General features: G+C 36.9%; 2 protein-coding genes across 4 annotated transcripts; both read left to right on the forward strand.

Moving 5' to 3' along the window:
• Positions 1–76: 76 nt before the first annotated feature.
• On the forward strand, positions 77–15,013 carry LOC135213174 (protein O-linked-mannose beta-1,2-N-acetylglucosaminyltransferase 1-like). 3 transcript variants are annotated; one of them, XM_064247129.1, is made up of 17 exons: positions 77–821; positions 1,833–1,908; positions 2,506–2,646; positions 4,074–4,263; positions 5,089–5,216; positions 5,502–5,705; positions 6,036–6,288; positions 6,583–6,725; positions 7,281–7,345; positions 7,847–7,972; positions 8,822–8,956; positions 9,672–9,870; positions 10,332–10,525; positions 10,875–10,977; positions 11,569–11,640; positions 12,204–12,313; positions 12,790–15,013. In XM_064247129.1, exons 1-17 carry the CDS (start codon positions 799–801, stop codon positions 12,977–12,979), a joined length of 2,352 nt encoding a protein of 783 aa, XP_064103199.1. In that variant the 5' UTR covers positions 77–798; the 3' UTR covers positions 12,980–15,013. The 3 variants fall into 3 exon arrangements, with proteins under 3 accessions (XP_064103199.1, XP_064103198.1, XP_064103201.1); XM_064247128.1 differs by lacking the exon at positions 4,074–4,263 and adding an exon at positions 3,474–3,663 and having other exon boundaries at positions 78–821; XM_064247131.1 differs by lacking the exons at positions 4,074–4,263; positions 5,089–5,216 and having other exon boundaries at positions 82–821.
• Positions 15,014–15,139: 126 nt separating this feature from the next.
• Positions 15,140–22,210, forward strand: LOC135213175 (uncharacterized). Its single transcript, XM_064247132.1, has 7 exons — positions 15,140–15,489; positions 16,585–16,698; positions 17,429–17,589; positions 19,550–19,738; positions 19,990–20,099; positions 20,365–20,579; positions 21,195–22,210. Exons 1-7 carry the CDS (start codon positions 15,289–15,291, stop codon positions 22,125–22,127), a joined length of 1,923 nt encoding a protein of 640 aa, XP_064103202.1. The 5' UTR covers positions 15,140–15,288; the 3' UTR covers positions 22,128–22,210.
• The last annotated feature ends 273 nt before the right edge of the window (positions 22,211–22,483 follow it).

Raw genomic sequence — 22,483 nt, forward strand, 5'->3', positions numbered from 1 at the left:
TCCATATTATAGACAACCTAGTACTATACATAGTACTATACCCAGGAACTTCATAGGTTCATCATTATTTATGTAAATCTTTAAAGGTTTGTTTGATATTCACAAAGGCGTATTTATTCGAGACAGCCTAGTACTAAACCAAGCACTATAATCTATAGTACTACGTCAATACCATCCGCAAAACACCTTGTATTTTTCTTACGTGTCTCCTCCCTGCCACGCGAGCAAAATCAAAAGACACTCGGGCTCTCACCAGGAAAAATGTCGTTTTATCCTCGTCGCTTGGAGCGACTGGTGAAACCAACCAGCCAACATAAGTACCGGCCAGAAAGTACAGTGATTCTGAAGGTTAACTGAGTTTTGTTAAGTTTCCAGGTGTTAGGCACAAAGTAACGGCGTGTTAAAGTATCCTCTAGAGCAGTAAGGAGGGGAAACGTGTTATTGTTTAGTTTAAAAAAGCACCATTTGAGGATATATACGTCCTAGAGCCATAGAGAAATCCTTGTAGGATTCTTACGATCTTAAACAAATTAGTAGCTCTGACTCTTGCTAACGGAAAAGTGTGAACGGTTTCAGTAGTCAGTTGCCATGGCACATTGTAAGCCTTCTTGCTGGAGGAAATGAGACTAATTATGTGGCTTCAAACAACATTATGTAGCGTCTACGTTGGATTGTATCATGAGGAATGGTCCACGTGATATGAAAATCATTCAGTGAACTTGAACATGTTATTACCCGGAAGACGTTTAATGCGATTATAGTCATGGAACTCAACTGAATGTCCAACTGGAAATTGCAATGGCTTGGTCTTCAGATTTCAGGTATGAAAAATGTTTTAAGTTATAAGTATGCATTACTGGTTATTGAAAAGGTGAAAAGTAGAGCGTTTGTAAGTTCTGTCTTTAATTGCAACTTTGGAATTCCTTCTGAACGTCTTAAGTAACTTATGACTGGAGAATTGACTAATAAAAAAAATGTTCCAATGGAGTGATACCTACTGTCTGAAAAGAACACAAACTGGTTAATTATTCATATCTGCTAATGTGATTTGCAAAAGTATCGCATATCATATGTTAATGAATGTTTATTCTCTCCAAATTCACCTGCTCTTATTACATAGTCTTTGATATGCGGGTATGACGTCACCTTACGCCAACATATGTTGCGCCACGGTTGTCGTATGAGTCTAAACCGAAGGAAGCTATGCGGGCAACCGACCTTTATTATGAAGTAAACTCTTATGCTATAGCAATAACATTCACTAGAATGATACGTAAACAAATTTCTTGTTAAAAGAAGGTTGCTTAATATCGTCAACTGCTTTGTTTTGATCCACAAGTAAGTCAGGTACTTGAATTTCGGCGTCAGGAAATCATATTAAAAAAAAAAAAAGCCTTTCAGAAAATCGTGTTTTGTGATATGGAAGTGAAAACACGCTCCTGTTGTTAATTGTTTTGGTTGCTACTGATTGAGAGAGAGAGAGAGAGAGAGAGAGAGAGAGAGAGAGAGAGAGAGAGAGCGCATACGTGTCTCATGTCGCCTGTATAGTAGTACATCACAAGGAAACAGTGTTGGAGAGAGACAGAGAAAGAAAGCGAGAGTGTGAACGACAGAGAGAGAGAGAGAGAGAGAGAGAGAGAGAGAGAGAGAGAGAGAGAGAGAGATGAGGGGAACCCTTAATTGCTTGCTCGATTGCTTATAACCAAAGAGGCTACAAACATCATATCAAAGGTCTTCGGCACCTGAGTGAGAATGAGAGTTAGAATGAAAGAGAGAGAGATAGAGGGAGAGAAAAACAACTCACATTCCATTCCATTCTCTTTCCGAAACAGTTCCTGCCTGTGGACATTCCCTTTGAAGTTGTTGCTCGTTGTTTGCGTGGCGTGGCGACATCTGGCGAGTGGAAATGTAGGTATATGAAAGTCTTTTATTTATGATGAAACTGCGTCACATCAGCCTTGTTGCTGAGTTTGATTCTGTTAGTACTATGCGCGCGGTTATTTCTATTATAACCTTCAAAAGGGGTTCCATTGTCTGTTCGTACGTTTGCCAAATGTTCATACGCATTCTTTGGTCTACTGGTTTTATTTTGTTATCATGTTTGAAATGAAATTAACGAATGCTTTTTTTTTTTAATGAATATAACAATAATGTTTATGACATCTGTATTGCACAATAGTGTTTTAGTACCAGTTTTCTCCTGAAATTTCGATATACTTTGAACTTTCATTTTTAATATAGATAGGTGATTTGTTACTGTTCCTCCTCTATTATCAGAGAGAGAGAGAGAGAGAGAGAGAGAGAGAGAGAGAGAGAGAGAGAGAGAGAGAGATGGAAAGTAACTAGACTTGAATGACAAATTCTTTGATGACGAAATATTCCAGTGTGAATTAAGGCAGCATTTGGACACCACGAGAGAGAGAGAGAGAGAGAGAGAGAGAGAGAGAGAGAGAGAGAGAGAGAGAGAGAGAGGCTGTGGATGATCCTACGGTATCTCCCATACAGATTCTCTTTCAACCATCGAACAATGACCACGCAACGATCCGATTGAAGATGGACGATCCCAACGGCGTAGGACCGCCTCAGACGATCGTCCTTCAAGTAGAGACTCGTATTATGGAGAAGCTGGGCTTAAGTAAAGGAGAGGTAAGTAGGACTGATAAGTAATTACTCGTACTACTAGGAATGATGAATATTACTTATATATTACAAGGCTACTTGGATAAATAAGTATTGCTTATGTTACTATCAGTAAAGGAGAGGTAAGTAGGACTGATAAGTACTACTCGTAGTACTAGGCTACTTGGAATTATAAATATTACTTATATACAAGGCTACTTGGATTAATAAGTAGGTCTATTGTTTATGTTAGTACAAGGCTGGTAGGAATGATAGTAGTTAGTATTCAGGTTATAGAGACGTATTTGTGTTACATATATATATATATATATATATATAGATATATATATATATGTATATTATATATATATATATATATATATATATATATATATATATATATATATTTCATTTGCTTTTGGATTTTTTGTTCTTACAGACAAAATCTTTCACTAGATTCCACAGCTTCTTCTCACTGTTACCGTCTGATGCTCTATTGTCTGCTAACTCTTTCTATATTTATTTCCTTTAATACAAACTGTACCTACTGTTTTCTTTCCACTCCATTCATAAAATAAAAAAAAATAAAAACATTCACTGTACTACCTAAATATTAAGACAGCTAAGGAGACAATATACACTCTTATCTGTGTGCATGTGTGTGTAATTATATGTGGATGCATTTGCACTATTCCATAGCTGCCTCTGGAAACAGCGAGCAATCTCTAAAATGAGAAACAACGCAAGAAAAAGCGAGCAAACTTTAAAATTCAGAATGTGAAACATCACAAGAAAAAAAAAAGCGGGAACTAAAACTTTCATAACGAGAAATATTACGAGAAGTCTCCTGTCAGGTTGAAACCGGGGAACCTGTGATGGACGCCGATGGTGGAAGGCTCATAGCTTGGCGTGTGAAAAACGAGTCATTCCCAATTTCCCTGGAATATTCCCGAAATGCGGCGGTGTTCCACGCCATTCCAGAAGAGGAACCTTACGTACTGGACCTCGACGTCGTTGGCAACCTCACTGTGGAATCCTTCGACGGTGAGAGAGAGAGAGAGAGGGAGAGCTGAAAAGTAGATGAACTTGAGTGACTGGTACATATATTCATGAGTGTGAATGAGGTACATTTTGATATTATTCAGGTACAAATCAACAACTACGTCTGAATTTCTGAAAAAAAAAACCTTACCTTGTACCTATATACAGATACTGATGTCTCTACCTATTGTTTATTTTCTACGTCTAGGGAATGTCCATTAAGTTTCAGAAACATATTAGATTTCTAGGGTGTTTTTATCTCATAATTGTTCTACAGAATAGGATCTTACACACACACGCACACACAAAACGCACAATTTCCTGATGTCGGGCTCTCAAATTATCTAGATAAAACATTATCCAAAAATAAATCCGTCCCACTAAGGCATATAACTTATCCTTCACCCACCCAGCTCGAAAACGGAAAAGTCGAACCGGACGAGAAAGGTCAAATGGGTACCCTGAAGGTCAAGGGGATGACCTTCGACCTTCATAAGACAATTGACCGTCGAACTGCCCTCATTTTCCATAGCAAAGACGCCGTCAGTCAATTCGTCCTCGACCAAAAGGGGTTCTTGGGACTCACGCTCCAAAATTTCGAAAGTGAGTACTTACATATTTTATGGAAAATTATTCAAATACTCAATTTGTCCTTTGTTTTATTACATAGAACAGTGTACTCAGGGACTTGTACTGTTCATGAGCCTATAGTGTAGGGGGTATGATAATCATGACGTATTACACACACACACACACACACACACACACACACACACACACACACTAATATATCTACTTTGAGGGCATAATTCTATTTATTCCTCTGTTTCTCTCCTTCTGTAATTATTGAAGACTGCAACATTTCAAACGTAAAAATACCTACAGGGTGAAGTTTGCCTAATTTGACTAGACTCATGTGCCTATCATTATCACTCTTAACAAATGAGAAAGTATGATATAATTGTCATCTAACATAACCTAACTTACCCTAGGGTTACCACGTCCCTAAGCTACCCAGGGGTAACTTTGTCCCTGAAGAATCTTGGGGTCTCTGTAAATTGTTCCCTGGACGGTGGTTGAAAAATTCCTTAGTACTATACCAAGTTCCTATTTAAACCAGTTGATACTTGAATAATGTCGAAATAGCCTTGACAATACACTGATATGACTCATGTCAAGATAACTTCTTTATTTTGTTTATTCAAAGCAATATTATCTATTTGAAAGACGGTGAACATGACCTTATGACGTAACTAAACAGTATGAATGAATGTGATTGCTGTGAATATATTTATATGATGAATTATGAATGATATCCATTTGAAGAAATTAGTTTGTTATATCATCACGCGAAACAAACTCTGAAACAAAACTTGGATATGGATTTAAAAGGGAAAATTAATCATTCCATTCTTAAACGCCAAACAGACGACACCACACTTATTCCTGAAGCTCCGGTGACATTGGACTTGTCTCCGCCTCTTGTCAAAAGGCTGAGGACGATAGATGTTATCGTCTCCAACAGTTCAGCAAGTGTCCTTTTAAACAATATAACGGTAGGTATTTTATTTTTAAAATTTCCATAACGATTATGGCAAGGTTAAATTTAAGTCTAGTTACGATGATCTGAGATCATGTTCAGTGAGCCACCTGTAGACCTATGTGAATGTGAGACGATTCAGGTAATTTTAAGAGAGTTGTCGAGTGTTTTTTTTTTTTTTTTTTTTTTGCTCAAATACCAATATTTTGCATATTTTTAGTTGTAATATCTTATATAGATTAATAGTTTTAATGAAGGCACCTTCATTAATAGACAATCATACTTTTTTTTTACATTTCAGATCGCGCGCTACGAAGCTCACACAAGATATCCAAAGGATCCCTGGCTAGAAGATGCTGGTTTACTCTTGGTTGCAATAAATCCAATGACGACCAGTGTCACTTTGCACCAAATATTCCCCACCAGTGATTTTGGCGCCTACAGGGATTTCCGATGGACCCTGGAGTCTATTCTACCGGGGAGAATTGTAGTATTGGCCTCTGTGGTAAAGTATAAAGCACTTTATTATGATGTTGGAAGATTCTGCTACTTTTATGTGTAGTATTGTGCAGTATTTATCACATAATCCAACAGAATTTTGAATAAAACTCTCTCTTTCTCTCTCCAGAACGACCTTTGGTACTTTATATGGAGTTAGTTGATGTATTATACAGTATTTATAGAGATATATCAATTGAATTTTGAATAAAACTCTCTCTTTCGTTCTTCCTCTCCCTCTTTCACTATACATATGGAGTCAATTGTTGTATTATTCAGTATTTATAGAGATATTATCAATAGAATTTTGAATAAAACTCTCTCTTTCTCTCACTAGCACGATGGGTCCCTGCAGCTAGACCCAGTCAGAAAGTACCTGGAATCTCTGGGGTCTCACTGGTCTACGCAGTACCTGTTCAGAGACTCTTGGGCCTGGGTGTTTGTCAAAGGTGGACAGACTTTGGGTGATGTTATTATCCCTAACAGCCAGTCTATGCAATTCTGTTCCTCTCCTGTCAAGCTTTCTGTAGAGATGCCCAAGAATTGGTATGAGGAAGCCAGAGTGAAAAATGGCGAAGAAGTTCCAAATGGTGTGTATAGCATTATCTGAAGGTGTTTTTGCTTAGGTTTGCCTAAAGGATAAATGATGTACAGCATTGATCGTAGCTGGTCATGTAGATGGTTAAAACGACTTTTTGCTGTAGCTGATTAAAAGTTAAACGTGGTATTATATTGTGGTTTAAAATCGTTATCTTTCAGTTCCTGCTTAGTCTGTTGGTTTAAGAATTTTTTGATAAACCCTCAATAACTAAAAAACAAAGGCATCAATAAATTATAATGCTTTAGATAATAATTATATTAATCTCAATTATTTTCGTTGACAGACTGGGCGAAATGTCCCGGTTGGGTTCAGTTGGCTGAGGCTCATAAGAGAGCTGTTTTCTGTTCTACCTACGACGGTTTTAGCAGCCTGTGTTCATGTGAACGACCCTTCACTCTTCTGGCGGAACCACGTCAAAATAAAACTGTAAGTTCTGTTATGATATTCTAAATGTTTTTGTGTGTTTTTTTGTGACGATGACTGTATAAAATGTTAAGGATTTTTTATTTTTTATTTTGCGACTAGGTTGTAGGGTTTGTATAGATAGATTCATTAGGCCTAAAGCAGAATAAACAGGTTTTTCCTGTTATCATCATCATTATCGTCAAGTTCAATAATGTTTTTATATTTTCTTTTCTATTTATAGGGTTAGAAATGAAATGAAGTATCTCAAGTAACCTCCTTCATGTTAATGTTCTGTCTTATTTCCCAGTTCAGCCTATAAGCTTTTCTCTATGCCATCATTTCATCATTTCAAGTCATTTGGACTAGGTTTTTATTTTATGTCATTAGGTCTAAGGTTAAGTTTTTCTCTGCCTTTATCTTATGGACATTACAATTAGTCTTTTTCATTCAACTTTACATTTACCACTTTACGACAAGTCTAAATATAGTGTTTAGCAACTTTAATCACTGGTTCTTCTTCTTCTTCTTCTTCTTCTTCTTCTTCCAAAGTTGTATTTTTCCCTGTCTTTCTTCCAGGAGCAATGGAGGGAGGACATTCCGATTGTCGTAATTACAGGTGGAAGGACCAGATACTTATACAGGTGTGTATCCGGTTCCTTAAGAATAAAAAAATACTGGTAACATAAAAGTGTATAGTAACACAAAAGTAAATTACTGAATCGATTTTAGTTAAGATGATTTCATTTGGTTAAGGCTGGACCCACCTAGGCCTATGGGTCTTATTTTTTGTTGCACCATCTATCTCATGATTCGTTTCTCAAGAGGAAGGTCTAATGGAAGAAAAATCTAATACACTTTTATAACCAAAACCTGAACAGGGAAAGGGGAGATAGGATGGAAGGACAAAAAAGATTGTTCCCTAAAGGGAAAACTTATAAAAATCAGGAAAAAGAGGGAAATTTTGAATCCGTGTAGCTACGGTTTAGAATAATTCTAATGAGACCAAGCACTATTCTCGTTCAATATGCACCTATACATTAACTATCTTGTCTATATATCTATGGTGCCCATAAGGGATTAGCTCCCCCCTTTACAAGATAGGTGCAGTATAACCATTTTTACTTTCCCTTTTTTAACGCCAGACTCCTGGAGAACATAGGACAGCAGGATGACGTGAGAAAGGACCTCATACTTCTCGTTTCAGACGGTGCCCTCAAAGACGTCTCTCTTCTGGCCGAAGTCCTCGGAATTCAAGTGATGATTCACAGGTAAGGAATCCTGTAGCTGAGTCCTTCCATTGACGGTGAGAGTCGTTCTTAGACCAATGAGTCTATGCTTTTATGGTCGAGGTTATATTATCACAGTCAGGGCGCTAGGCCTAGTCTCATGATAGTAGTAGTCTCATTGCAGACTTGAATTTGCGATTAGCATAAATATCCTTTAGTTCATATACCAATTGTGTGTTTAGTATGCATCCTAGCGTTAGTAATAAACACACACACACACACACACACACACACACACACACACACACACACACACACACACACATCGTTGCTAAACATACCTACAGCCGGAACAGTTAAGTCTGTTTGGTAATCAGGTACAAAAGTGTCTTTGTGTGTATTTGTTCGTTATACTTACGGTATACGAATGCTTGCTCATGTACTTACACGCAGAAATATATAATACTGCACTACATTTCTTCATTAATAATCTTGTCAGTGTTTAAAAATATATTTTCATTTAGAATAACTGATGCAGGGACAACTTGGTATTAGAGTTTATTCTTGAAATTCCTATGTGTACTGTAACTACCACTTCCTGTTTTTGGCGACAATTTTTATGATTCCTTGCTAGAATCCTGGTGCTTATTATTATTTTATTATTATTATTATTATTATTATTATTATTATTATTATTATTATTATTATTATTATTATTTAGAAGATTAATCATCTTCGTGTTAGAAGGTAACAAGGAAATACTATTTCCTAGTACGAGTCGTGAGGAGTTTTGATGTTGCTCTCTCTCTCTCTCTCTCTCTCTCTCTCTCTCTCTCTCTCTCTCTCTCTCTCTCTGTCTCTCTCTCTCTCTCATTTAACTTCTGTTTACAGACCAGAGGGCAAAGGACCAGCAAGAGTTTCCCGAAATCTGAGGTTTGCACTCTTCTCAGCACTGAAGAGGTTCCCAGAGGCCGATAAATTCATCATCATGGAAGACGACCTGGTTCTCTCGCCCGATTTTTACTCGTAAGTTCTGGAAAGACGCCTGATTTATGAATGACAGGTCGTCGAATAGGCCTATGTGAACGATATGCTCCTCAGTGCCAAGAATGGTTAGAATCGTGTAGTCGTAGTAGTTGTATAGGCCTAGGTAAATGATCTGGTTTGAATTGTGTAGTAATTAAGTAGGCGTATGTAGATTATATGGTTAGAACTGTTTTGTAATTAAGTAGGCCTATTTGGATGATATGGTTAGAATTGTTTAGTTACTGAGTAGGCCTATGTGGATGATATGGTTAGAACTGTTTAGTTACTGAGTAGTCCTATGTGGGTTATACGGTTAGAACTGTTTAGTAATTAAGTAGGCCTGTGTGGATGATATGGTTAGAATTTTGTAGTAATTAGGTAGGCGTATGTGGATGATCTGGTTAGAACTGTTTGGTAATGAAGTAGGCCTATGTGGACAATATGGTTAGAACTGTTTAGTAATTAAGTAGGCCTATGTGGATTATATGGTTAGAACTGTTTAGTAATTAAGTATACCTATGTGGATGATAAGGTTAGAACTGTATAATAACTGAGTTGGCCTCTGTGGATGACATGGTTAGAACTGTTTATTAATTAAGTAGGCCTATTTGGATGATATGGTAAGAACTGTTTAGTAACTGAGTAGGCCTATGTGAATGATATGCACTTCAGTGCCAAGAAAAATCGGAATAATTTATTTATTGGTTCTTTAAAGGTACATGCAGCAAACCGGTTGGCTTTTGGAACACGACCCAACTCTTTACTGCGTGTCAGGCTTCAATCACCTGTCATACCCACACACGTCATTCGACTCTACCCGTCTGTACAGGGTCGATTCGTACCCATCTTATGGCTGGATGACCTCGAGGGCTGTTCTGAGAGATTTGCTTCCAAAATGGCTTCCTAGTAATGTGGTAAGTTAAAAAAAAAAAAAAAAAAAAAGGCTGTGTTGGTTTTAAGTGAATTTCTGTGGTGAGAATATTATGGTAGTATCTTTTTCAAATGAATATTTCCAAAGATATGATATTTTTTTTTAAATGACATTACCAGATGGAGAATATTAATAATAATATTTCTAAGCAATTAGTGTAAGTTAAGACGTGTTTAGCTCCATGGCTGGTCGAATATTGTGCTGATTTGAAGATGAACTCCACCCTAGTCCCAAATTTAGGGGTAACTATGCAAAATTGGGGTCCCAAAGGCACTCCTTTCAAGCCTCCCAGGAACCGGGGATCCAAAAGGACTCATTTTACATTAAAAAAGTAAGACCAAAATCGTTTCCTCCACTTACAGATCCTACAGTTAAAGCTTAACTTCCACCTGTCCTCTTAAGATTAGTAATCCTTATTCCTTCTGGTGTCCTGTCATATCCTAGACCCACGACTGGGATCACTTCGTGTCCTCGGATATCATCCGGAGGAACAGAGAGTGCGTGGTTCCGGACGTGAACAGATCCTACCACGGGGGAGCCACAGGATTGCACCTGTCGGCATCCTACGCCACAGAGAAGGATTTCCTGAATAGGACTTACAATACGGAGAACGATGTTAGTCTTATGAATCTGACGAGGTAGTATTTAGTGAATGGTTTTTATTAGGTGGTTCTCTCTCTCTCTCTCTCTCTCTCTCTCTCGTCTCTCTCTCTCTCTCTCTCTCTCTCTCTCTATATCATATATATATATATATATATATCTATATATATATATATATATATATATATATTATATTATATCTATATAAATGTGTATGTATGTATATATATGTGAGTGAGTGTATATACAAGTGTATTTATGGTGAATATAATTTCTTTTATTCAATAAACCAGAATAAAAAAAACATAACCATTTATAAATACATAAAAATCTAAGCACACCAAAATAAAACCTTTGCTTCTTAAAAAAAAAAAAACTATATTCCAGAATCCTGCAGAGCGAATACGAAACCGAGATGGACGACCTGTTGGCGCATGCGCACTCGTTTGACCTTGACGAATTCCTGGAAGGTCGCGTGCACACGGAACCAGTAAGTTATCGACGACTGTAGTAGACTGTAGGTAATAACGTAATTCGCTGTGATCTTGCTTGGCGATTTTAAAACCCCTTCTTTACTCAGAGATAATTGATTTACAAGATATTTTTTATTAAGATTCTTTAATTTAGCATTTTAGGATTGCCATAGATGAAGGAATATAGAAATGTCTTTATAGATATATATTAGTTGAGCGAATTTGTCCTTATATTAGCGATTTTTTATATATGAGCGAATTTTTTTAACATGGGCTCATTTTTTCCCATATATTATATGAACGAATTATTTCCGTATATTATATTAGCGCTCTTTTCCATAGAATATGAGGGATTTTTTTCCATATATTGAATGGGCGAATTTTTTCCCATATAATACGAGGGATTTTATTCAAATATTATATCAGCGAATTTTTTCCATATATATTGTTTAAGCTAATTTCTTTCCATATTTTATGTGAGTGAATTAATTTCTGTAGTAACGAATTTTTCCCCATATATTTTATGAACGAATTTTTACCCATATCTCCTATGATAGCGATTTTTTCCTTATGTTTTATGAACGATTTTTTTTTTCTAATTATTTCAGGGGGAAGTTTACGCATTATTCGTCCACCAGAAAGACACAAGCGACAACCTCTCTTTCAGAGCTGCTGGAGACGTGAGTGAAATTGCTGATTATTATCTCTGTTTTGACAGTAGCTTTCGTAGATTATCTCTGTTTTGAAAAGTAGCGTTTGTAGATTATCTGTTTTGAAAAGTAGCGTTCGTAGATTATCTCTGTTTTGAAAAAAGTAACTTTTAGCAGATTATCTCTTGTTTTGAAAGTAACTTTTGTAGATTATCTCTGTTTTGAAAAAAGTAACTTTCTTAGATTATCTCTGTTTGGAAAGTACCTTTCGCAGATTATCTATATCTTAAGAAGTAACTTAAAGATGATTACATTAAATAAAAAAAAATGTACAGTAATAAAACCTGTGCAATTGTTTTTTTATCTGCTATCCTCGTAGGGGCATGGTGGCGTCAGTGCGTCTCATGAGGGACACTTTATGCATTGCTAAAGGGTATTTGGAAATGCACCTTTTACTTTACCTTCATTCCCCTTTCCTCTCTTCAATTTTACTGTCCAACTTCTCGTACTCTCTCCTTTCACTGAACTGACAGCCTGAATTTCAGGAAATAATTTCCTGTAGAAAATGATTTCCCTTTATTCCTTTTTAATAGATTTTGAACATTTGGAACCGCGACGCCAGAGATGCTCATCAGTTCACTTGGAGGTTTACCTACAACAATGCCACTGTCTTATTCGTTGGAGTTCCCGCTTCGAAATATTCGTAAGTCACGAAACACGAATTTGATGTCGAGTATATGTTGTTTAATAGATTTCATGTCTTCGTCATTTATGCTGTGGTTAATCGTTCGTTATTCAGTGAGGATTTTAGTCTCTTGATACTGTTGTAGGCTTAAAATGTTTCGTTTTTTGTAGCATACATATTCAAGGGAATGTTTGATATATATTTTTTATATGTAGAAGGTCTCATATCTTGTATTCCTTATACTGATTATCTTCATAGGAATTTATTGTTTATATTCAATCTTGATGGGTATGTATTGTATAAATTCAAGGGAATGTGTCCTATTTGTATAAAAAGTAAAAGTTTCGATCTCTTCATCTTATATCCACAGCAAAGCAAATTTAGACCTAACCCCTTGACGCTAATTTTCAAGAAGTTGTACAGTATAAAAGCCAAGATGTTTACCTCATCTTCTCCCTGTCTACCAACATCAACTTCCGTTTCTGTCCCCGCAGGAAACATATGAAGCCTGGCACCGATGTTTTTTATGTTGAAGAGGACTACATCCACATCCTGAACATGGAAGATCTCCACAGCCGTTTCAAAGTCCCCATAAGGACCCACCTCCAATCGCCATATTTCAGAATGGGGTATCAGAATGTCTCGCTCGCGAAATATTCGAGAAATGATACGATTCCTACTTGATACGGACTTATACAGGTTCCTAAACGATTCCTACTTGATGCTTGGTCCTAAATGGAGCTTTTGTTGGGTTACAGGACTAGCTGTGTGGGAGTTCTTCCCCAAAATACTAAGATATATGACGAATGAAAGGGAACAAGTTGTAGAATTCACCAAAGAATCGTCGTAAGTTGTTATGAAAAATTGTCTTGTATGGAATATGTTCAAGGATTGTTATGCCAAAATTTGATCATTGTTTTTTGTAAACAAATTATATAACAGCATGCCATCTTTTGCCATATAATTCCTTCATGTCATAATAATTTACGGAAAATATTTAAAAAGAGTTCTCTCTCGAGTGCTATTTGGATACTGCTAAATGGACTCGTTTTCTTTCAATAAATGTTATAGTTATAGTTGATATGAATGTTACACTTATAGTTTTCTATGATGAATATGCTAGGGGAGTCTCTTCTAGAAATAAAATCTTTGCTTCTGAACCAGAAACTGACCAATTGCCAGTATATAGAAATGTAGTTAACCTTTAGAATATTTAAATAAGTGTTTAAGTCTTACAGAAAGAAATTTTAAGTCTGAATAGACTCGTCATTGGAGAGTTATCGGTTTAGAATAGTGTGGTTTGTCAACGCATTTAAGAAATTTATAGGCCTACGTCTAGGAGGAGGCCAGTGAAGAATGATATATAGGTTTAGATATGTTTCTTCTGGCGACCAATAGATGGCACCAGCCTGCACTTGTTACCGCTTGGGTAATTCCACTATGAAATATGGGAGGAATTGATATATGTATGATGGCGTCACTGTTGAGATAATATGATTTGTTTTTACTTATTCTTCAATAAATGGAGCAGCCATTGCACAACAAAAATAAGCGTTGCTAGATCAATCATACATTATAACCTGTATTCCTACCAGAACAGAAAGCGAGCGATTAAAACACACACACAGAATAAAGAATTTGGGATAGTTTTGCATATGTGAAACGTGTTGAACAGGGCATGCATATTAATTAGTGGCATTATAATGTGGTTATTTAATCCTAAAATTGCAGACATTTCTCAATCATTGCAAGGATTACGACGCCAATTTGAGTAACCGTAAATCAATCATTACTACCAGTGATGAAAAAATAATACACAAATAACTTTATTTCGAAGAGATGATAGCATAAGTTCTAGGAAGATATAGCTACACAGAACCACAATCTATTAGTCTATGATTTGAAGAGCGAAGTTTTTTTTTCTTTCTTTTAAGGAAGTATTTTATTCCCATCTTGTTCAAAAAATATGATGCGTATTATCGTCTGTTTCATTATCGCTAGGCAGATAGTCCACTTGGGAGGTTATGCATTTTTCTATTAGTCTTTCTTGAATTCTACACTTGGTAGATTTCCTCTAACATAGCAGGAAAAAATATATATTGCTTATATCTGTGTAATGAGCAAAGTGTCTAGATTCAATATCAATTGCAATATGCTCTACTGATCATTGCATCTGTACTACATAGTACTTCCAGGTATTTTGAATAGTACTAATTAACAAATATGAAGGGTTTCCATGATCTGATTGATGTAGAAGGCAATGTCAGCTTACTACTGATATTCTGATATTCCAGTGCAAAAAAAGGAAAGAGAAAAAACGATAGTTTAATTATACAAGAATTATCGTCCTTAACATACATCCAATGGAAATGCAAAATATAACAAGGATAGAAGAGTAAAAGTAGACAATTCTATCTGCTGGAGAGCTCGAAACCTAGACCTCGTTTATCGATAAAAGATTTTTTAACTATACAAAAGTCTATATCCTACACATATATAATGCAATATAGGTTAGATAATTCATGAAATATGCCAAAATAATTTGAGAAATTTACCGTCTTTTGTTTATATATTTACGTTCATCTCCGAGGGCTGGTAGAAGTAGTGCTATACGGCACCTCGAATACATTTTCTGTAGAAGTACCAAGAAAATCTTGACTATCAGTTGATACTCTGTCTTTAAGGCTTATCCCATACCTCCAAATAATCCTATTCCTCGTTGTCCAGTAAACCTAACAATAAAATGAGTTTAATTCTCCTGATTAAACCACCAATGGCTAGCTTTTTAACCATGGCTTTAACTATTCAACGACGCTAACGAGAAACGATGAAAGTGTAGTACCATTAGCGCCAGCCAGAACCTCCTGTCTGGACAGAGTCCCCAGAGACAGATAGACCAACAGGTTCTTTTAAGTTCTACAGCACAGTGGGAAGTCACCTACAGAACTTCCGTCTCTCGAATCCGCTTGCTCAGGAACAGCTAGTCCACCAAGATGGGGAAGAAAGACGACGTGATTTTCGTGGGGGATCATCATTACAGCAGCAAGGATCCTTCTTGGTATTACATGTCCAGGAGAGTGGCGTGGATGAGAGACAAGGAGAAGGCTCTCCTTGTGCTTGTCGTTTTCTTCATAGCCCTGATAGCTTTCATGTTCGTTTGCCCCGAGACGATTCTGAATTTGCAGAGTTCCTTGGTAAGTGGGAGATGTTTATCAAGTGTTGTTGTAATGGTTTCTTTTGTTATAGTAGGTTCCTAAGAGTGGTATGTTTGTACGTAGAATGGTGTTATCTTGAAGATATTAAACTAGGTTTTTTTTTATGCGTAAAATGGTCGCATCTTAAAGATAATATGTAGGTTTTTTTGCTTTTGCGTAAAATGGGGGTATTTTCAAGATACTGAACTGGAGTTTCTTTTTGCGCAAAATGATCGTATCTTAAAGATATTAAACTAAGTTTGTTTGCGTAAAATGGTTGTATCTTAAATATTATAAAATGCAGGCTATTTTTGTGTAAAATTGTCGTATATTAAAGATATTAAACTGTAGGTCTCTTTTACGTAAAATAAGGCGGTATCTTAAAGATATTAAAACTGCTTTCGAATGTTATAAAGCAATCTTGAAGTATTGTGTAGAGAATACAAGGTTATGCTACATTTTAGGCTTAGGCATTGTACATGGTAATGCGCTTTAAACTTGCTAAGCATGGTTGGCTAGCTTGTATCATTTAACTTCATGGATGTTGGCTAGGCAAAGGACAAAAATATATATTTTTATTCGCCTTACAAATCCATTTCATTTTAACTTCATGGATGATGGCTAGGCAAAGGACAAAAATATATTTATTTATTCGCCTTACAAATCCATTTCATTTTATGTCCAGACTACCTTTGTAAAGCAGATTTCAGGAGTAAAAAGGAAAAAGTATATAAAGGTATTCTGTAAACTGCGGGTGCAAATATTGCACAAAGGAAACTTATAGTAGAGCTTCAGTTATTTCTGTTGCTGACTCGAGGTAGCAATAATCATTGTGTTTGTGGTCTATATATGCATGAAGGAAAACCATGAAGACTATGTAGCTTGGCAAAGTTTTGTGGGCAGAACAACTGAATGGTGAGGAGTTTTCCTTTACAAACTGTTTTCAAATTAAACATCCAATTGTACAACTATGGCAACCCATTTAGCAATGGTATTCCTACTCGGGATGGTACAGAGAAGTAAGAGTTTTTTTTTTAATAAATAGCTATGGAAAGTACTTTTCTTTGGTTAACTTTATTTTAATTTTTCTTTCAGGGCAATTCAGAGAGAGATCCCCCAGATTATTTGAAGGCTAAAATCGATATTGTTCCACCCTCCAAGGTTGAGACTGACAATGAATTAGCGAATTACGACTCAATTGAAGAGGCAGTAAGTTGTACACAAATTTCTTATGCTGGGTAAATTTTTGGGTAATTCTAATGAATATCTCCGCACGGACTGCAAAGAACGTAACTGCGAATACGGCATCCACTAGGGATTGGGGCGTCCAATGTATTTCGCCGTGTTTAGTACTGGCCCGTGGGGGTTACTTACAGTTGACCGCCCAAAAATACTGTAAATTCTTTATAAGGAACCCGAATACTATAGGAAACTGCAATTTCCAAAGAAATACCCGAAGGGAAGTTATTTAGATTTACCTGATTAAGTAATATATGTGGGAGATTAATTGTTTTTGTTATTATTGCATACCCTAACTACGTAAAAAAAAAACTCTTTTCCCACATGTACTATCATAAGTATTGAAAACCCTAACTACATAAAAACTCATTTCCCACATGTACTATCATAAGCATTAAAAGCACATTAAAACACAAATACATCATTACTTAAGAAGTGAGTTGGAACTGTTCTCAAATATTTATCTTTAGACTGAAATGTTTACGGTCCTGAATCATTCACCGAAGTCTAGAAGTTTTTTTTATGAAGTCTATTAATTTTAACAGAAGAGGGATGGGGTTAACTCGACAAGTAAGACCTTCCCCAGTCTTCCATCTGCACATATTTTGATTTATTGGCATTTGAAATTTTGAGTTTAAATCAGTAGTACATCAGACTAATAGACCTCTCTAAAAGACTAATAGACCTTTATAACCTCCAGATTCCAGTGAGCGTCAGCACACCAAGTGAGGTCGAGGATTTCCTGGACTACGCGGATGAAGTCGAGGGGTTACGGAGCCACGTGGGAGATAAGGTGCCCCACCCAGATTCCGTGGCCTTCATTTTGCCTCTGAGGGATCACGTGGGCAATCTTGGAGTCCGGTCAGTATGAGATTTTAACCTCTGTTGGAAACTACAGTCTCTGAGGTAGAAATTAAAGGGTTAAATATTATTCCATGCAGAAATATGTAGAAGAATTTGAAAGCAAAACAAAATATCTCTTTGAAGTTTAAGTGAATTGTCCCATTCATAGTATGTTCTGCAGTTTTGTTTTCAATGTTTTCGATTTTATTTATTTATTTTTTGCATAAGGAGCAAGATGGCAAGAGCTCCTAACCAATATAATAGAAGATACAACATAAATTATTTGTTTCTGCTCTACATAATCTTTTCACCATGTTATATTCATGAGACATTCTTACAAGTCCAATGAGGTGATGTCATCAATTAGTTTTTGAGTCTTTGGAAATAATCATTTTTATCAAATAAAGGTGACCAATAGTTGTAGTAGCTTTTGAGACAGTGATGCAAACAAGGTCATAGAAACTTGGTATGGCTGTGCAGGTATTTGGCTGTCATAATGAGTCATATCCTTAAGTTAGATCAGTTTTATTTTTTATACCAACGTTGCATGAAGTAACCACAGCTACTGGTGGCTGTTTGTAATTGGTGGAGGATAGTTACAGAATGCAACTTGAATCAGGAAACCTAAGTATTGGACTACCTTTAAAGAATGGGTAGTGGCTTCAGTTTCAACTGGCATTTAACATTGAAGAATTTTGCGTATATTCCTGACAGACTGCAAAGATTCGTGTAGTATATACTGTATGCTTTAAGTAGTATGAATAAGGACAAACATCTTTGGTAAAAAAGATATCCAACCCAAGTTTGTACCCCATTTTTGGGACGTTGGAAGATGTCCTTGTTCATATAGGTGGTTACAACTGATAAACAAAACCAGAATAAAGGATACATTTTTTCAAACTCTTTGTATCAGGTGATTTTGGTATGTAATATGGTCCATCTTTCAGTAAGTCACATTCCAAAAAGTGGGAACATGTACCAAAGTTCAGTCACAATAGCAATTGGTCTTAAATCTGGGATAGTATTGAGAAACAGTGGTGAAGAGGCTGCATTACATCCCACAGTCTAACAATTAAGATAGCGCAGCTGCCACAAATAACACTTGGTATTCTATAACAATTTACACGCAGTATGACTCATACCTCAGAACAACTGTGTGCACAGCTGTAAAATATAAATCTTTGATTGTGTGACAAATGGTTTTGTAGGTATAAGTGTTCATCAGATTTCATTGAAACCAGTTTCTATTGAAAATAGCAAAAAGCTCTTGTTCTAAGGAAAATGTGAGAGTATTACATTCTGTTCTATTCCTATCCAAACCAAGAATGTTTAAAACTAAAATAGCTTTCAGAAACTCCCATAGACCATGTTACAAGGCAATTTATGATTCTACATGACCGAAACAGAACATTTCAAACACCTCCAGTGCACCATTTCCAGTAGACTAGTAAGCACTCGGCCAATGATTTCATGCTACTACAAATGCAATTTACAATGTTGGTACAGTCATACTTCTGTCAATCTGGCAAAGTCTGTAGTGAGCTCAATACCAAAGAAACCGTTGACAATAATCCAAAAAGTTGTCAAAACAATTTCTTGCAATTCCAATTCTCAAATGTTGCTCCTGGTAAAGAGACAAATAGGTATTGTGAAGATTTTCCCAAATAGATATTGCTTAGATTTTCCTGCTGAGAAAGGTTAGTCTGAGAATTAGTAGTGCTTAGTCTTAGAAGATTTGTTTTTGTTGTAAAGTTTTGAGTTGTTTTTGCTTTGAATTTGTGAAACTATTATAAACTAATGTTTGCAGCAGCTATGAACACTTTGTTCACCATAGTTTATGGTGTAATTCTGGTCAATTGCTTGTCCTTTGCAAACCAGTTCTTCAACATACCAGGTTATGGTTTTATAGGAAAACCAATGGCTAGTTAAGTTAGTTAAATCTTTTAAGGGAAATTTAAAACTATTTTTTTATTCACAGTTTTGGTAAACAGTTGAAGAATATCTTAGAAAGTTCAAGACCAGCTACTGAAGATGGTACTCCTGGTAGTGAATTAATGGGCAGGAGCAGCGAACAGCGGAATTTCTCGACCATTCTAGGGAAGAATAGTACTTTGCAACCATCTCACGTCCTCCTCAGGGATTCCAAAGGGGATTTCGAAGTAGCAAGGTTGGTGATACGAGGTGTTTGTTACTGTTTAAATGACTTAGTTGTTTATTCCTCAATTCAAAGACGGTTAGGTTTTTGTCACACGACAGATATTGGTTCACTCTATTGATCAGAAAATGTGGCCCAATTTATAAACTTAGTAGCATGCTTCCCATGTTACCACGCCACAAGTAAATAGTCATGTATTTCCCTAGCATTCCCAGTTGAAGAACAAGTAGGTCACATCCTTAAGTTAGATTCTCTCTTTGCAGGCAGCTAACTCAGCATTTCTACGAAGACCATGGGACAACAAGATTCTTTGGGCTGCTAACAGATGAGGAAGCAATGGCAGCAGCAATTTGGGCAAGAGTTAGAGCTCCTGGTAATTGTTTTTTTCTCGTAAAAGTAGTTGTTATAGTGTACTGTGGGTACTGTATGTATTGTAGTTCAGTACAGTATTTCTGTGGTTGTATTGGCAAGGAATATGCATTTGAAAATGTCATATTCCAAGACTTGGGGTTTGGATACTTCCAGTTTGAAGCCAGTTGTAGTTTTCTGAATATTTTATCAGCCTAAAAATCCAAATTCCTTATTGTGACTTGCCTTGAGTTAACTGTATATAAAAACTGATTATTTATAAATTCCAGGAGCCCGTTTTGTAACACCAACAGCGATCTCGACCTACCTCGATAACGCCCCCAATGTGCTCAGAGTCCAGCCCTCTGCCAAAGTCTTGGCGACTGCCGTAGCAGACCTAATGTTCACTTTAAATGCAGCCCGGCCACTGATGGTAGTCAGGGCGTCTCTGCACACCGATGCCTTCGTTGCCCTGCTTCGATCTTTAGGGATAAAACCTAGTCAGGTAAGGGGTTAAGAGTGCTACAGTAGTTTCTGAGGAATGTAGAGATTGACAACCAGTTTATCAGAATTTAGTTCAGTCGTAATGACCGTCATTGCAGTTGAAGGCTGTGATTCTGTGGACATTTGATATCAAACAACGTTCCAACAAGGGTTGAACAGATGCCATGAAATAAAACATTACTATTGCCCTTGGCTTTAGTAGGAGGCCTTACAAAAAGTATCTAGTTTACTGGCAGATTTGTTACAAACTGAATCGTGGAGTAGAGTTATGAAGTAGATTGTGGTGTAGTCTTTGTTTTGGTAAATGGACCTCACTCCAGTGACAACTGCACCACACTGATCCATTCCAGGTCTCTTGAGAGAAGTAAATAAATGCAACGGGAGTTTCATCTTCTGCATGCCTTCTGAGTCTTACCGAAAATATCCTCGGCTTTTAAAAATTTCCTTTTTATATTGTGAACAAAGTGATTTTTGCTTTAATTTCACAGGTGTTCCTTATGAAGTCATTCTAAGCCTCTCAGAATATTAAGTGGCTGCAAAATTACTATATTTTACAAGTTCAGTTCAAAACTACATACGTAATGGTCTTTTGAACAAGTGATTCAACTCGTTCCAGGTAATACACTACTATGAGACGACAAAGTTTGAGGATCTAGCTGAGAAGATCAGGCTGAAGGTGACCGAAACCCTTCAGCCAGTGTTGTTGCTTGGCGACTCTGAATCTTGGGAAATCATTCATATTGCTGACACCTACTACTCCTGCCTGTGGATCTGCCCTTTCCCTACCCAGTTGCACGATCACATTCAGACTTCAAGGTCTGAACTGATCTATTTCATGTACAGAGCTTATGACGACAAGCCCGAACATACCATGAAGGAAAATCCTCTTCTGGACCCCAACGAGTCATTGGTTAAAGCGTCACTCTCGTTACTGAATGGAAAACGACGCTCTTGGCGAGGTTCCTATGTTGTCGTAGCTTCGGTGTCTCCTGAATCTGTTAATCCTCATATGAAGGTGCTCGGTGGGACAGACTTGATCCCCGTGATGCAGTACGACGTAAACAGGAGCGGCATAACTCGACGCGTCTACCAGGAGCTCCAGCTGACGAGGCAGCTCTTGCTGCCCCTTACGGCAGGAGCCAAGTGTAATGTGATTATAAGGTATATCAACGAGCTTTCTGGAACGCTCAAGAGAACAGAAATCCCCATTGATCTATTGCAGTCTACGCTATTAACTCCTGCTGGTCGCGGTGCTCAGTTACACCTTGATTGTCCTAGACATCACGTCGACTTTGTGTGTTCGTCCCCAAGAGAGTTTTGGGCTCCGGTTAAGTGTCGCGGTATGATACAGGGTATTCATCACTACCAGGCTTACTGTGGGAGTAATGTCGGCGTCACTTTTGCTGCAACCAAAGGCTGTATGTTAAGTAAGGCCCTCCAATGTTCAGATACTCATACTCTGGGTTGTAGGCTGTCGGCCCTGTGCTCCTCAATCTCCCACTCCAGTGTGATGTACAACTGTGATGGAATACCTCTTGTTAAGCTGTAAGTCATTTATGGGGCCTGTCCTGCCCATTATTAAAGGAACTATTCCGGCTGTGATGTAATAAAGAAAATAAAGTAACTGGTTTTCATCTGCTTTCATTGAATTTTATGTCTAATATCCTCCAGTAAGTGATGTCTCAAAGGTGAAAAAGTACAACCTTTGTTTTGGCACGGGTTCTAATCAAAGGCAAACAAGTAAGATATTGGTCAAGAATGTCCTTTAAGACAAGGAATGAGATAGGAACAAAACTATAGTTTTAATTATTATAAAAGTCTTGAAGACCAATAGGGCAGTCTCGAATATGAAAATTGAGCCAGAATTCTCAAGAATGTTGTTTTCAATGCACTTTTGCTGCAACA

Source organism: Macrobrachium nipponense, chromosome 42, assembly GCF_015104395.2.
Source record: "Macrobrachium nipponense isolate FS-2020 chromosome 42, ASM1510439v2, whole genome shotgun sequence".
NCBI lineage: Eukaryota > Metazoa > Arthropoda > Malacostraca > Decapoda > Palaemonidae > Macrobrachium > Macrobrachium nipponense.